This window comes from Populus nigra, chromosome 6 (assembly GCF_951802175.1).
Source record: "Populus nigra chromosome 6, ddPopNigr1.1, whole genome shotgun sequence".
Lineage (NCBI taxonomy): Eukaryota > Viridiplantae > Streptophyta > Magnoliopsida > Malpighiales > Salicaceae > Populus > Populus nigra.
In genome coordinates, this window is record NC_084857.1 from 1,786,895 (window position 1) to 1,801,286 (window position 14,392).

General features: G+C 34.4%; 2 protein-coding genes across 5 annotated transcripts; one reads left to right on the forward strand and one right to left on the reverse strand.

The window, feature by feature from the left end:
• The first annotated feature begins 1,460 nt into the window (after positions 1-1,460).
• Positions 1,461-8,417, forward strand: LOC133696684 (pumilio homolog 4-like). Of its 3 annotated transcripts, XM_062118935.1 has the most exons (12): positions 1,461-1,613; positions 1,726-1,765; positions 2,379-3,053; positions 3,751-4,609; positions 4,714-5,266; positions 5,351-5,492; positions 5,598-5,705; positions 6,101-6,313; positions 6,398-6,508; positions 7,141-7,335; positions 7,728-7,902; positions 8,004-8,417. In XM_062118935.1, exons 3-12 carry the CDS (start codon positions 2,391-2,393, stop codon positions 8,039-8,041), a joined length of 3,057 nt encoding a protein of 1,018 aa, XP_061974919.1. In that variant the 5' UTR covers positions 1,461-1,613; positions 1,726-1,765; positions 2,379-2,390; the 3' UTR covers positions 8,042-8,417. The 3 variants fall into 3 exon arrangements, with proteins under 3 accessions (XP_061974919.1, XP_061974922.1, XP_061974921.1); XM_062118938.1 differs by lacking the exon at positions 6,398-6,508; XM_062118937.1 differs by lacking the exon at positions 1,461-1,613 and having other exon boundaries at positions 1,624-1,765.
• A 1,329-nt stretch (positions 8,418-9,746) lies between these two features.
• Positions 9,747-13,844, reverse strand: LOC133696685 (OVARIAN TUMOR DOMAIN-containing deubiquitinating enzyme 9-like). Of its 2 annotated transcripts, none has more exons than XM_062118940.1 (11): positions 13,627-13,844; positions 12,755-13,159; positions 12,417-12,661; positions 12,209-12,282; positions 12,056-12,110; positions 11,818-11,892; positions 11,626-11,699; positions 11,486-11,534; positions 10,804-10,888; positions 10,417-10,473; positions 9,747-10,155 (listed from the first exon to the last, which is right to left on the reverse strand). In XM_062118940.1, the coding sequence occupies exons 2-11, from the start codon at positions 13,074-13,076 to the stop codon at positions 10,109-10,111; spliced, it is 1,083 nt and encodes a 360-aa protein (XP_061974924.1). In that variant the 5' UTR covers positions 13,077-13,159; positions 13,627-13,844; the 3' UTR covers positions 9,747-10,108. The 2 variants fall into 2 exon arrangements, with proteins under 2 accessions (XP_061974924.1, XP_061974923.1); XM_062118939.1 differs by having other exon boundaries at positions 13,581-13,844.
• Between the last annotated feature and the right edge of the window lie 548 nt (positions 13,845-14,392).

The window sequence follows — 14,392 nt, forward strand, 5'->3', positions numbered from 1 at the left end:
CTTGGATCATAGTTAAAGTTACCTATATATTTTGGTTTTTGGTTTTTTATTAAGTGATGCTGCATAGGTTAAAGTAAGTATTTAACGGTGGAGATAGAGATGAATTTATTTTTATCTTATATTTACTATAAAAATTAAAAATTTACTAAAAAATTATCAAACAAACATATTTATTTTAAATTTAAAACTAAATATATGTTTTACTTGTATGCTTTATTTTTTCCTTATTATCCAGATTTGAATGCAACCTAAGTATTGTCAGGGACAAGTACTCCGAGGTCTCGTAAAAAAAACAAAAAATAAGGTGGGTCCTTATCAATTCAATCAATGATGTGACCTAACACAAAATATTCATAAAAAGGACTAGTTGGCGTGAGACTTTGTAGTTTTCTCACGGGTGATTTAAAAACTAATTAAATTGAAAAAATTAAAAAAAATAATAAAAAAATTGAATTGTAAAAAAGAATAATTAGAATTTTTAAAAATTTGATTAATTTGGTTTGGTTTTGATTTTATAAGTCTGAAATCAAAAAAATTAAACCGAACTCAAACAAAAAAAAATCAGAAAAAAAAATAAAGTTATATTGAAAAAAACCTAAAACAAATCAGAAAAAATCGAGTCAAATCAGTTTTTTTTTCAAAATAACCAAATAAAATCGATCAATTTAAATCAATTTTGATTTTTTTAAAAAAACTAATTTAATTATTTTTTTAATAAAATTAAACTGCAAATAACCACCTTTATGACTTTGTGCTAATAAATTATAATGAATTTAATAATATTTTTTATTAAAAATTATTTTTCACTTACAATGAAGAATAAATTTAAAAAAACAAAAAATTCAAAATATTTTAAAAAATACTACTGAATCGATAAATTAGAAATCAAAATAAAACATATCAATTGAAAAAAAATATTGAATAAGATTCTTGTTTTTTTTATGGTAATACTGTGGTTTTTTAATTTTTTCTATTCTTATCAAAAGTTTGTCAAATTCTTCGGAGCATAAAAAAATAGAAATCGAGGATAGCAAAAAAGACTTGGCCGGCGAAGCTAAAGCGGTGGACTGACGTTTGAGTATATTTAATTGAATGAAGTTTTTTTAAATATTTTTTATTTGAAAATATATTAAAATAATATTTTTTTATTTTTAAAAAATTAATTTTAATATTAGTATATTAAAATATTAAAAAATATTAAAAAAATATTAATTTAAAGAAAAAAAATAAAAAAAATTTCAAAACTTTTCAATTGCAAAAATAAACAGGGCTTAACAGATGTCGAGACTCGATGTATGTGGTATATTTATGCTGGCAAGTTTGTCGACATGGTAGCATGTCCATTATCACAGCTCAACACGTCCATTATCGATCAACGGTCCTCACAATCCCCTCTCTTTTTCGCTCTCTATAATAATAATAAAAAAAATAGAAATAAAAATAAAAAATAAAAAATTGAAACAAAAAAAGTGGCCGTTTCGAAAGAATCTCCTCTCTCCATGCTCTCGCTCCCTCTGTAAACCCCCTCCTATTTTCTTTCGTGTCACATTTTTTAATTACCTCTCGTTGATCACGAAGCTTTTATCAATTCTTGATACGACATCGTTTGGCGCGTAACCTCTTTTCCCTCCCAAGTTTCGTTTTTTTATTCATGTCTGTTATAGATTCTTTTTAAAAAAGTTACACGCGTGTATTTTATCGTTGATTTTTATTTATTTTTTCTAGGTTCCAGTTTTTTCCATTGATGTGGAGATTCATTGTGAAGGTATTTAATCATGATGCAATTTATGATTTTGTTGTTTGATTTTAATTTTTCAAAGCTCTTTTTGGTTGCTGAGAAAGAACGCTAAAGAAAAGGAATAAATTTTATGAGCTTCTTCTGTCTTGATTTTAAATACGTAAATGCTTTGATTAAAGTTCTGTTTTTTTTTAATTAATGCTTTGATTTTTTTTCTTATGTGATAAAGGTAATGGGCCTTGATTTTAGTTTTTTCTTTTTACGTGGGTATTATTTTCTTACATGTCTGGTCATGTTCCTGCAATAAAGTACTATTTTATTGTTAATTTTACTTTGTTTGAAAAATACTACACATACTCTGTTTATTTTTTTCGTAAAATCTTAAGTTTCAGAAATTCTGATTTTGCTAAATGTGACATTTTATTGACCCCTTTTTGCTTAAAATGAATTTCGTTAATTTTCTCAGCGACCAAACTGAGAATTAGTGTTAAAGTTTGGATTTTTAATTTCACCAGGCTTGACCCCTCTTTGTTTAAATGAATTTTGTAAAAAAATAAGGCAATTAAACATAGAATTTGTGTGGAAGTTTGGATTTATTTATTATTTATTTGGTTATTTATTGTATTCTGCTGATTTTCAGTTTCTTTGAGAGATGGTCACTGGGGGCGGCAATATAAACAAGCCACATACAGTAGATGATTATCCACAAGGGGGGCTCGCTTCTAACTCAGAGGGTAATTTTCAAAGCGAACTGGGATTGATTCTACAATCAAAGCGATGTAATCAACGCATAGAAAGGGATCTTGATATATATAGGAGTGGTAGTGCTCCACCCACTGTTGAAGGATCATTAAGTGCCGTGGGAAGCCTTTTTAGGAACTCTAACTTGAGTGACGTCAACAGTGTTAGTAACAATGTGGTTTTGGCTGAAGATGAGATTCGCTCGCACCCATCTTATCTTTTGTATTACAATTCTCATGACAACATTAATCCAAAATTGCCCCCACCCTTGTTGTCAAAGGAGGATTGGCGTGTTGCACAAAGGTTTCAGTCTTCTGGATCTTCATTTGGAGGTATTGGGGACTTGAGGAATAACAAGGTGGTTGATGATAGTGATCGTTCTTCGCTGTTTTCAATGCAGCCGGGACTTTCAGTGCATAAGGTTGACAATGATTTGACAGAATTGAGGAATTCAAATAGAACTTGTCTCACTAGGAATGCTTCGGCCGAGTGGCTTGATAGAATTTCAGATAGTCATAAATTGCAGGGCTCCAGGCTTGGTCCGAGGAGGAAAAGTTTTGCTGACATTCTTCAGGTAGTGGATTTGGTAATTTGAAAATTTGAGCTTATACAAGAATTAGCTTGCCAACTGTTTAATAATACTATAAGAATTGGTAGCTGAACATTTGCGATTTCATATTTGGTTCAGCCATTTGTCCAAGAAATCATGCTGAAGGGGTTTTTTCTTTTTATTATGGAAACTATTGAAGTCTGTTTTGGCTATCAAGGACAACATCTTTGTGCTAGTTGCAACTTTTAAAGTTGAAGACTATGAATGAAGCAAATTTAATCTAGTAACAACTTTTATTATCATTAATTAAGCAACCATTGGTACTTCAGAGAAGTGTCAAATCTGACTGTTGATCGATTTTAAAGTTTAGCATTGATTAAGCAACAATTTTTTTGATTAAGAGGAGGGACTTGATGGACAATGACTTTTCATGCCATATTTTGTTTTTCTCTATTTTTAAAGACACAATGCCGAGATGACATTCTAAAACAAAAGATTTGAAGTTCTTTTCATAGAAACCATCTTCATTTTTATGTTCCCTATACTTGAAAAGCAGTTTTAGTGTTGCCCATTGTTATTCAACCAATTTAGTTGGATTCAACTGACATGTACACCAGCAAACGCTAGGTGATACATTCTGTTATCTCTTTTCTATGATAGGTGTTGCATTTCATTTCGCTCGTTTTCTACAGTTGACAAATGGCATTCTTACATTTTTCAGGAAGGACTTGATCAGTCCACTTCCATACCAGGTCACCTACCATCCCCAGCAAGTCATAATGCTTTTGGTGATCTTCTGGATGCAACTGGTGTGTGTGATCCTCATCAAGCTGGGTTACTCTATGGAATGGAATCCCTTGAAGGCCTGCATTCAGGAGCAGCTACCACTAGCTTTACAGGAAATCAAAGCCGCATTGATACCTTGTCTCACTCTTTGGTATCTGCTGTGGGTTCATCATTGTCTAGGAGTACAACACCTGAACAGCAGCTGGGTGGGATGTCTGCTATTTCAAATCTACGTCATGTTGGCAGCAGAGTTGGTCCTATTGAGAAGAAGAATGTTGTTGGCATGAGTTTCCAAAATGATCATTCCTCTGGCGTTACTGAGCTTGGTGAAATTGCCAACTCGTTGTCTGGGTTAAGCCTTTTGCACACTAGACTCACAGATCAAGAGAGTCATGTACGACATCAAGTGCAAATGGATCTGGAAAATGAGCCAGATTTTCCTTTTAATGTGCCCAGTAGTGGTGACCAGACTCTGCAGCAGCAAGTCAGAGAAAAATCCAATGTAGTAAATCTCTCATTTTCGACCAGCTATACCGATATGCCAACAAACAATGGGATCATACCAAACCGTAATACTTCTAAGATAACTTCTAATGGGGAAGTTAGTATTTCCAGAAGAAATTCTTCTACCAATCTTCACTCAAAAATGAATTCCTCGGGCCTTGGATGTTTGGAAAGATCACATGTTCATATTCAAAATGCAAATGTTCCAATTGTGGATTTCACTGGCCGTGTACCTGATGATTATTCAACTCAAAAATTGAATTCGGTGATCAAGAATCATCTCGATACAGGTTATCTTTGTTTCTTTCGAAGCTTTCATGGAATTTATATGTACAATATACACATGGATAGTAGATACATTTCTTGCTGGTTTGAAATTTTATTTTTGGTTTAGGTGGTCATGGAATTGGGCATGGTTTTAATAGACTGGGAAATCAAGCGGGGTCTCTGGACCCATGCTATCCTCAGTACTTGCAAAGAATTTCTGATTATGCAACGTGTCCTGTAGCTACTTCTAGTGATCTTTCAGTTAGAAACTATTTTGGCGCTTCAGATGGAGACTTGGACAGGATTCAGAAAGCTTACCTTGAGACATTGCTTGTTCAACAGAAGCAACAATATGAGTTGCCACTTCTAACCGAATCTGGTGGTTTGAATCAGGGATACCATAGGAATTCATCATATGGTCTTAACATGCCATATCCAGAGAACTCAGTGGCGAAATCTACGCTTCCTTCTGTTGGATCTGGAAGTTTTCAGAGCGAGCGAGCTGCACACTTAGCTTCTATGATGAGGAATTCGATAGGAGGATCCATTGGGTCATGGCAGTCTGATATTGGCTGCATTGCGGAAAGAAGACCCTCATCATCCTCAATAGAAGGATTTAAGAACAACAAGACTGGTTCTTTTGAACTTTCAGACATTGCTGGTCAGGTTGTTGAATTCAGGTATATATTGAATTATTGTTTTGGTGTTTGTTTCATTCATGTAGTGTTGGGAGTACCGAGTTTAACATCTCTTATGCAATGCAGCACGGATCAATATGGAAGTCGGTTTATTCAGCAGAAACTAGAAACTGCTTCAGTTGAAGAGAAGAACAAGATATTCCCTGAGATTATTCCTCATGCTCGTACCTTGATGACTGATGTGTTTGGAAATTATGTCATACAAAAGGTACATATTGTTTTTATTTGAAATTCTAACTGCTGATATCTCCTTTATAATTCTATGTTCTATGCATGATTTGTTAATATTGCATTGTTATTCTTGAATGCACAGTTTCTTGATCATGGTACAGAAAGTCAAAGATTGGAGTTAGTCAGTCGACTTACTGGTCATGTTTTACCTCTCAGTCTTCAAATGTATGGATGCAGAGTAATCCAGAAGGTGCTTTTCTATGCCTTTGCTGCCATACATACATCATGTGCACACACTCTTGCATGTTTGTTCTCAGCACGTGCCTTTGAGATTTTTACTTGACATCCCATATCTGCTTGAAGCATCCATACTTTCTATGTGAATATTGTTGTTGGTGATGCTTACTTTGCTGAGCACTATCCAGTTCCTCGACCTTTTGATTTATCACTGTGATGTGGCTTGGTGTAATGCCAGGGAACTCTTTAAATGCATGAATCAAAAATTATGATTTAGTACTCTTGAATGCATCCACCACAAGGAAAGAAGAAGAATTGAATTGTAGCTATTACCTTATGAGCAAGATCATTGCCCTTTTTGTTTATTCTGGCTATTCAAATTACTTAGTGTGCTAAATCTGACCACAGGCTTTGGAGATGATTGATGTGGATCGACAGACTCAAATGGTGGTAGAGCTTGATGGCTCTGTCATTAAATGCATTCGTGATCAGAATGGCAATCATGTTATTCAGAAGTGTATAGAGTGTGTCCCGGAAGATCGAATTCAATTCATCATCTCAGCTTTCTATGGGCAAGTTTTGGCCCTATCCACCCATCCTTATGGTTGCCGTGTCATTCAGGTTAGGAATTACTCTTTATGCACTTTCTTGATGTAAATATATGATCATTATTGACTTGTCAATTTTTTGATCTGGCACCAATAGAGGGTCCTGGAGCATTGTAAGGACATGAATACACAACAAATTATTATGGATGAAATTATGCAGTCTGTGTACACTTTGGCACAAGATCAATATGGAAATTATGTCATTCAGGTATCGAAAATTTTCCAGTTGATCCAACATGCATGTATTGACTGGCAAGTGAAGTTCTTTGCACCTAAGATATGAGTTTGTCCAGTTAAGGTTACACTACATGCTAATCCTAAAATTTTTATTTATATTTGTCAAAGTCCATTGAATATGATAGATAAGCAAGGCAGAAGTAATCTATAATTTACAGGAATTTATTTTTCTTTGTGGTTAAGATATTATCATATCACCTTAGTTTCCTGCTATAACAATATCTAAAAATATAAAGACGTGTAGGAGACCATATATTGCAAGAATATTAATGAGCATCAAGGACTTGGTCCCGCATCCTGGACTGGGTAGTGAAGTCCTTGATATGTAAGTGGGAGTATTGAGTGCCTTGTTTTGAACGTTATAATTATTAATATCCCTGACACTTCCACTTTCAAGGATTTCAAAGTTTTTGTCAGCCTGTTAGATCTAGTGCTCTGCATCCATATTGACTTCTCTATGTGGACTAAAGATGTGGGTTTGATCTTGCTTTTGGATTATGTTGCATCATTGGCATGAAATGGGTTGCTTTGTTCTGTATTTAACTGATCTGCTTCTCTACTGCTTCATTAATTTCCTGATGTTCATACTTCTGTTTTGTATAGCATGTTCTTGAGCATGGTAAGCCACAAGAACGATCTGCTATTATTAGCAAGCTTGCAGGACATATTGTTTTGATGAGTCAGCAGAAATTTGCTTCAAATGTTGTGGAGAAGTGCTTGACATTTGGTGGCCCTGAGGAGCGCCAACTTTTGGTGAATGAGATACTTGGTTCCACTGTTGAAAATGAGCCCTTGCAGGTCAGTGCACAAGTGCCTTAATTAGCATTATCTGGTCCTGATGAAAATACCCTCGCATCAGAAATCTGAGCCCAACCTGATTTATTATAAAAAAATATTGAAAGAAAAAGAAGAACTGTCATGTGGTATTAAAATTCGATTTTTTTCTGTCATTTAATCTCTATACTTCTATTCTGTGTATTTTTTTTATATTTTGTATTCTAAATATCCAGTACTCTGCGGTATCAACTTTTTTATTGATGAATGATCATCCAATCTCAACATGCTCTTCATGTAAATGATCATTGAGATTACTGCAGCCTATGTTTGTTTCGAGGCTTCCAATTTCGATTCGTTATTTACTTTCACTGATTAGTGCCTGGATGATCTGTGTTTGGAATGTAAAACTGCAGGCTATGATGAAAGATCCATTTGGAAATTACGTTGTACAGAAGGTTCTTGAGACCTGCAATGATCGAAGTTTGGAGTTAATTCTTTCTCGTATTAGGGTTCATTTGAGTGCCCTGAAGAGGTACACTTACGGTAAACATATTGTTTCGCGTGTTGAGAAGCTCATCACAACTGGAGGTGAGGAATCTTTGTAGTAACTTACTGGAAAATGTGTTGCTCTCGTTTGCCTGGTTTACGTATTACCAGTGGACATACATGATTCTTTCTCTCATTTACAGAAAGGCGCTTAGGATTGTCATCCTCAGTCTTCTCCTAACGTGATTTAATCTGGAAACATGGAGGGTGCTTTTTCTTTGCCGCCGTAAAACAGCAAAAAAAGCATGCATTTTGTACAGCTAACTTGGAAGGTGATTTTTGCAAGTTTCTCTTAGCTGCGGTCTCTAAAGAGAAGAAGAATAGAAGTAAATAAACAGGTCTTCGGAATAAGATGTTTTCGTTTTTTGTTAATAACTAATTGTAAATTCAGCTCACAGAATAAAAGTTAAGTTCTCAGTCAAGAGAAGATCAGAGAGGGTAATTTATAGTTGATTAGTCTCTCTTGGAGTACAGGCACAAATGTAGTCTGTAAAAAAGGAATGAAATGTAAATGTTACTAGCAGAGGTAAAATATGATATTTGATCTTTTCGATTCAGAGGGCAAGTGTTTTGGATTGTTGCACTTTGACTTACGACCTCCCTTCTCTTGAGAGGGCAATTACCTTCTTACCTGTTTGGAATTGGATTTTGTCTTACCAATATTCTATTCGAACAATTAGTAATAACCCTCTGGATTACAAAAAGAATGCTACGCAATGATAGAAAGTTTGCACGTCAATCCGTGGCTGGCGTTCACTTGACACATGGCAGTGACAACAGAAGTTAAATGGACCCAAGTAGGAGCCACTTGGAGACGGTAACCAGAACCAGTGAATGACATGAACACAACTTTCAGATCTAATTTACTTCATCTTTACACCCTACCTATTTCTACACTGTTTTCATCAGCATTATCCAAATCGAAATCCAATTTTGGACGTTCGACTTGGGGATTGGTCACTCTTCTCCTCTTCAAAATCACCTCTGATTCTTTAACCAAGCTAATGTACTTGTTCTTGATTCTCATCAAGGGATGCCTCTCAAAGGCCATTTTATCACAATAAGCCTCCTTGAGAATAGCAGTGCAAGTTTTATTCCTCAAAGATAAATAAAACATGAAGGGATGCCTTTAAAATGCTTTGTGAACCTTCTGTGGCAACCCAAAATACTTCTTAACACACAAAATTCTCCTCCTCTCTGAAGAATGCTCAACAAACAAGCAAAGCAACTCATGAAGAAACCCAACATCCCTTTTCTCAGCAATATCAGTATTGGGATTCAAATGTAAATAAATAATCCTCATATGGGGATACACACGGAACCTTTTAAAACTCTTTTTGCCAATCCTCGATCTTCCTCCTTAACCTAACACCCTTTGATGGAAATAGTGGAAACTTAATTCCCTCCATAGGTTCATCAGAATACACTCTCTTTTTCATCTATTTTCTTTGCAAAACAGGCAAAACCCTTTCATTACTCTCAACAGCTAATCCCTTTTTTATCAATTTTTTTAAAACTTTTTTTTTATCGATCACTCCTTGATGTTTTATCTGTTTACCAATAAGGTCCTTCAATCTATCTCATTAAAAAAATTAACAAAAAATAACTTTATATTTTCTAAATTTCAATTTCTCTATGGATAGCTTTTCAATTAACTAAAGGTAAATTAAAATCTTGCCGTAATGGTAATTTATTTTCTGTTGTCATGTTTATTCCATGGCCTCTACAAAGGAAGGGGAAGGAGATATTTTCTTTTCTTGTTTTCTTCAGTCACTACACGTTTTGTTCCATTCTGGGTTTGGACAAAATGTCAGGATACAGGCACAAGCTGAAGAAGAGCACAAACCTTCCTAGTTTTCGGCAAAAAGGAAACAGGATGCAAGAAATACAGCAACTACGATTTATTTTAATAATATACGTTCTAGGAGTAGAATAGTGTCTCCGGGTTCTGCTATGAAGGGGAAAAAACCCTTAGTTGCCCTGCCTAATATGTACAGTCAGAACAGCCGGAAACAAGAACGAAAAATAATGAAGAGATCAGGACACAATACAAAGGATGGAACTATGGCGGTCAAATCTAAATGGAAGTAATATGCACAACGGTAGCTAAAAGTGACGAAGTGGTAGCAGTATGGCATTTGCATTCTGCACTTCCTTTGTCGAGGCCATTGTATGAAAATGAAATGAAAAGGCTTTCATGTAGAGCAGAAGCATCTTCTTATGAGGTTTGCCGTTGAAGTTCCCAGCTTCAAATCTTCCACCAGTCCTTTTTCTTCGATTCCAACTGCGGTAGCTCTATATTAGAGGTAGAGAGAATTAGAGCAGGTGACCAGAAAGAGAATAACAACAGTTAAAACTGTGGAACAACTATATCAAGCATTCTTTTACTCCCCCGAACAGGACTTCACACATGAAGTTTTCATAACTTGTGCATAATTGCTTTTATAAAAGCCAAAGACCACATCAGATGTAACTTGGAAGCCAGGGAAAGATAGACCTTCAGATAAGTATCATAGAACAATTTTCATTGCTATGGAAACGGGATTAAATGTTTACCTCCTTCTGAGTATATTGAATTGTAGTGCACCTCCGCCCAAAAGCTCAAGAAAATAACTGCACAAAACACAAGTTGCAAGGGCAGTGGATTTCAGATCTGTTCGCCCTATATTTTCACAGTTCTTTCTCCTCTTTCTTCTTTTTTTTTCTTTAAAAAAATAATTGGTTTGAACAGGATAAGAATTTTCTTGGCGCTGATTATATGAGTATGTTCAATGTAATGCATTTCAGGGCATATTACATTTCCTAATTGCATAATCAATAAATTTTATTCTACAGCAAAAACCAATCTTACAATAAAATTTCCAAATATTAGAAAGATGGTGAAGCATTCTCCAGCTTAGATTTCTATTAATCAGCACACAAGTTCGAAAAGTCTAATCTTACCCCGATCGGACTTTTGAGCCTGTGGAAGGATCTCGAGGTAACATGTATCCTTGAATGAAGTAATCACAAATATCTTGACACCATACTGCAATTACATGGCAACATGCAAATACATCAGTTAAATAAGCTTTAAACCTCTAAAATAAAATTACAGACAGAAAACAAGTAGCATACATGAGCTCTTAAAAAAGTAAAAAGTATTAAGGTAATATAGCAAAGCCGGCTTACAAGAATATTTCCTGTTAGTAGATACACTACTTGGAACGTAGTGTTGTTATATTATGCATCAAGAAAAAGTTATCGTGAGACAAGAAAAGCAATTTCACAATTTTTATTCTTGCAAGAATCACTCAAAAACACAAAAGCAATTCATTTAATTAAAGTTAAGAGAATTGATAAATTATATCTCGTCATCTCATGAAGAATTTGGTCTCACAAAAGCAGAGTGAAGGAAAAAGAATTATGTACTCAATTCAACTAGTTGGAGAATACGGGTATAGGTGAATTTAGTGCATAAATAACTAGCTGATATTTTCAATAATCCATCATTCTCAGCGATTCTCTTCAAATTCACAACTTATAGATATATTCCACAAAGGGTTAATGAATAACATCAAGATCGACAGAAAGACAAGCGGACAAAACATGAGGGAATGTACAAAAGTAAGATAGCTGCCCATACCGAATCTGCAGCAGCCTGCAATGTGATGTGATCACCCCATTCACCACCCCTAATTTTAGGCGCATAAATATACATATGAGCATGAATATATTTCAAGAAAGTTTTAGGAGATTAAAAGAAAACGAAGAGAAGTAACAAACTTGCTCATTTTCTTCAGATAGTCATCATAAGCCATAGGAACATAGCCCTCGTACATTTGCGGCTGAGACTTGAGCTGATGAAATCATCATTGTTAGGAATAAGATTACAGTTTACGCTTGTATGTATAAGAATGGATCAATAAGACTCGAATACATGTACACAGAAGTACACTTAGTTAAACGTCAACCAACCTGATCAATAACTTGTTCTCTCACCAATTTGTGGTGCTCAGGAGAACGGTAGAGTTGATCTGACAGAGAACGAAACTGCAAAAAAGACAAAACATTATTCTAATTAAATCTATCAGAGTTGATCTGACAGAGAACGGTAGAGTTGAGACATAACTTGAGCTAATAACACTAGGTAACAGAGCTTCAGAAGTAAGCTTTTTGCACAACCGTTTATCTTTAAAACAAAGAAGGTACCAACCTGACAGTTACCATCTCCTAGAACCTTATTCTCAACAAGATCATATACCTTTAACCTAAAACAGACAAAACATTAAATTAAAAATATTGTCTGAGTCAAGATATTACAGACTTGAACTAAAAGGCACGATCCCCAACAGAATATATACAAGACCTGTCTAGCAGCCTTTGATGATCTGATGTCTCTGCATCTTCTGATGGTATTTCTCCATTAGTTTTAGGAACAAGCTACAGAAAACAGATGAGAAATTTAGGATGCTCAATTCTTTATTTTTGAAAGGATATCATTTACTCAAGGCTGGAAGGAATTTTATCTTAATCTTCAGTGCAATGTGGTATAGCTTGGCAGAAGTTATACTTACTGGAATAGGAACCATATCGCTTATCCTCTTGCCCACTTCACCATCAAGAGCGTATTCATTTGCTAAGTTTGAATTAATTGCCAACTCTTCCATATTAAGGGAATCTTCTTCACTTTTAGAAGATGAAGTAGGGATCGCTGTTTCATCCTTCTTGCTAGAGTCATCTGCTACATTTTTGCTGTGATTGTCAGCACCCGTATTGTTTTCACAGTGATCATTTGTGACTTCCTGACTGTTCTTGTGCTCTACACGTGGCACATAAAATCAAATGAATTATGTGAAATAAAGGATCACAAATAACCAAGGAATTAAATAGCAGCAGCAGAATTTCCTAGTACCAGAACCATGGTATCTTTCATGAGAACAAGGCCATTGCTGCATAATAATTGATTCTTGTTCAGCGTTATTTAACCCAGATGATTCCGCATCAGCAATCCGTGAAAGTTCTTCTTGAAGAGCACATGCAATAACAGCATCGTTCTCCACATTATTTGCATATTCTGGATCATTATAATATTCTCTAATATACCCAGCATTAAATGTATCCCTGTCATGACGAGTAACAGCATAACACGAACCAGAATTCGGAAGTGTAAAATCATGTATTAGATTATGGAGACCCCATCGAACAACATCAGGATCCTGCTCAAATACAATCATCTTGGCTATCAAAATTAATGAAATCTCTTAAGAAGCACAACCACCTTGCGCTATGTACTTGCACAAATCTTTCTGAAGGCAAGCTGCAAAATTAGCCATAGTCAAATGCAATATCTAATCAAATTCACTATACAAATAACTTCCAAATTTCACTAATCAAAAATCAAAACTTTCTATGTACTTTACAAAAGGCTACAAGTTTGTTGCCAACCCACTTTCGTGCTCTCAGTAATCAAAATCAAAACCTACTATTTTCAACACTTAAGGCTACAAATTTGCTGCTGGCCCTTTAAAGACAACATCATTAAACAACAATATCATCAAATCCAATTTAAAAACATTCAAATTAACACACCAACAAAATAGCTAAAAGAACATAACTTTACTAAAAAGAAAACCAAATCCATTTCCCTCAAACCCTTAATAACATTCAATCCAATAAAAAACACCAAATGAAAAAGAAACTCATCACCAACTAAAACAAACACAACATAAAGTTCAAACCTTTTTTCAAATCCCATGAAAAATCTGAATACGGCAACCTAAGTACCTGTTCAGGTTTTTAACTCCTGATAGGTAAAAAAAACAACCTTTCCTTTCTGGAACTAAATAGATAAAGGATTTTGCTAAAAATATCTTAATTGGAAAATCTTAACGAATAGAAATTCTGGGTTTGGTGAAAGTTGCTGTTTGTTTAGGCATCCTTTGTTGAAATTTATATATTACTGATGATGCCAAAGTGCTATCTGAGAATCCTGAAACCGCCACCATTTCTTTTCAATTACCAGAAAGTCCCGGTTTCTTGAGCCACGTGTAATTTATAAGGATTTATTTTTTTTTTATTAGTGTTTTCGTGCTTGTTAAGAATTTTAAGAGTTAGGTTTTTTTTTGGATTTGTTGACATTTTGACATGTATCGGCATTAGTTTGGGGTCCACCATAGATGTTTTAACTTAGTATCTCATTCGGGGAGTGCAGTAATTGTTTTTTATTTTTTACAATTATTTTTATTTTAAAAAATATAAATTAATATTTTTTAGAATTTTGTAATAATTTAATATGCTAATATTAAAAATAAAAATTATTTTAATATATATATAAATAAATAAATACATTTAAAAATCACCTTGCCCCACAATAATAATCACATTTTATAATCTTTTAATTATTTTTTTTAATTTCTGATTTGCAGTATGAATGGGATCAAATCCCAAATTGTTTGGCACACTAGCAATTGATTTTTCTAATTAAATTGGAAGCACTAGCAAATCTTTGGAGATTATGTTTCTTTTACTCGCTAGTGATTTTGCCTTTTAA

Excerpts from the sequence above, each read along its gene's own strand:
- LOC133696684 (XM_062118935.1), top strand. The coding sequence starts at position 2,391 with ATGGTCACTGGGGGCGGCAATATAAACAAGCCACATACAGTAGATGAT. Across the intron at positions 3,054-3,750 it reads GTTTTGCTGACATTCTTCAG|GAAGGACTTGATCAGTCCAC; the intron begins GTAGTGGATTTG and ends TACATTTTTCAG. Across the intron at positions 6,314-6,397 it reads ATGGTTGCCGTGTCATTCAG|AGGGTCCTGGAGCATTGTAA; the intron begins GTTAGGAATTAC and ends TGGCACCAATAG.
- LOC133696685 (XM_062118940.1), bottom strand. The coding sequence starts at position 13,076 with ATGATTGTATTTGAGCAGGATCCTGATGTTGTTCGATGGGGTCTCCAT. Across the intron at positions 11,700-11,817 it reads GAGAACAAGTTATTGATCAG|CTCAAGTCTCAGCCGCAAAT; the intron begins GTTGGTTGACGT and ends TGATTTCATCAG. Across the intron at positions 10,156-10,416 it reads TTCAATATACTCAGAAGGAG|AGCTACCGCAGTTGGAATCG; the intron begins GTAAACATTTAA and ends CCTCTAATATAG.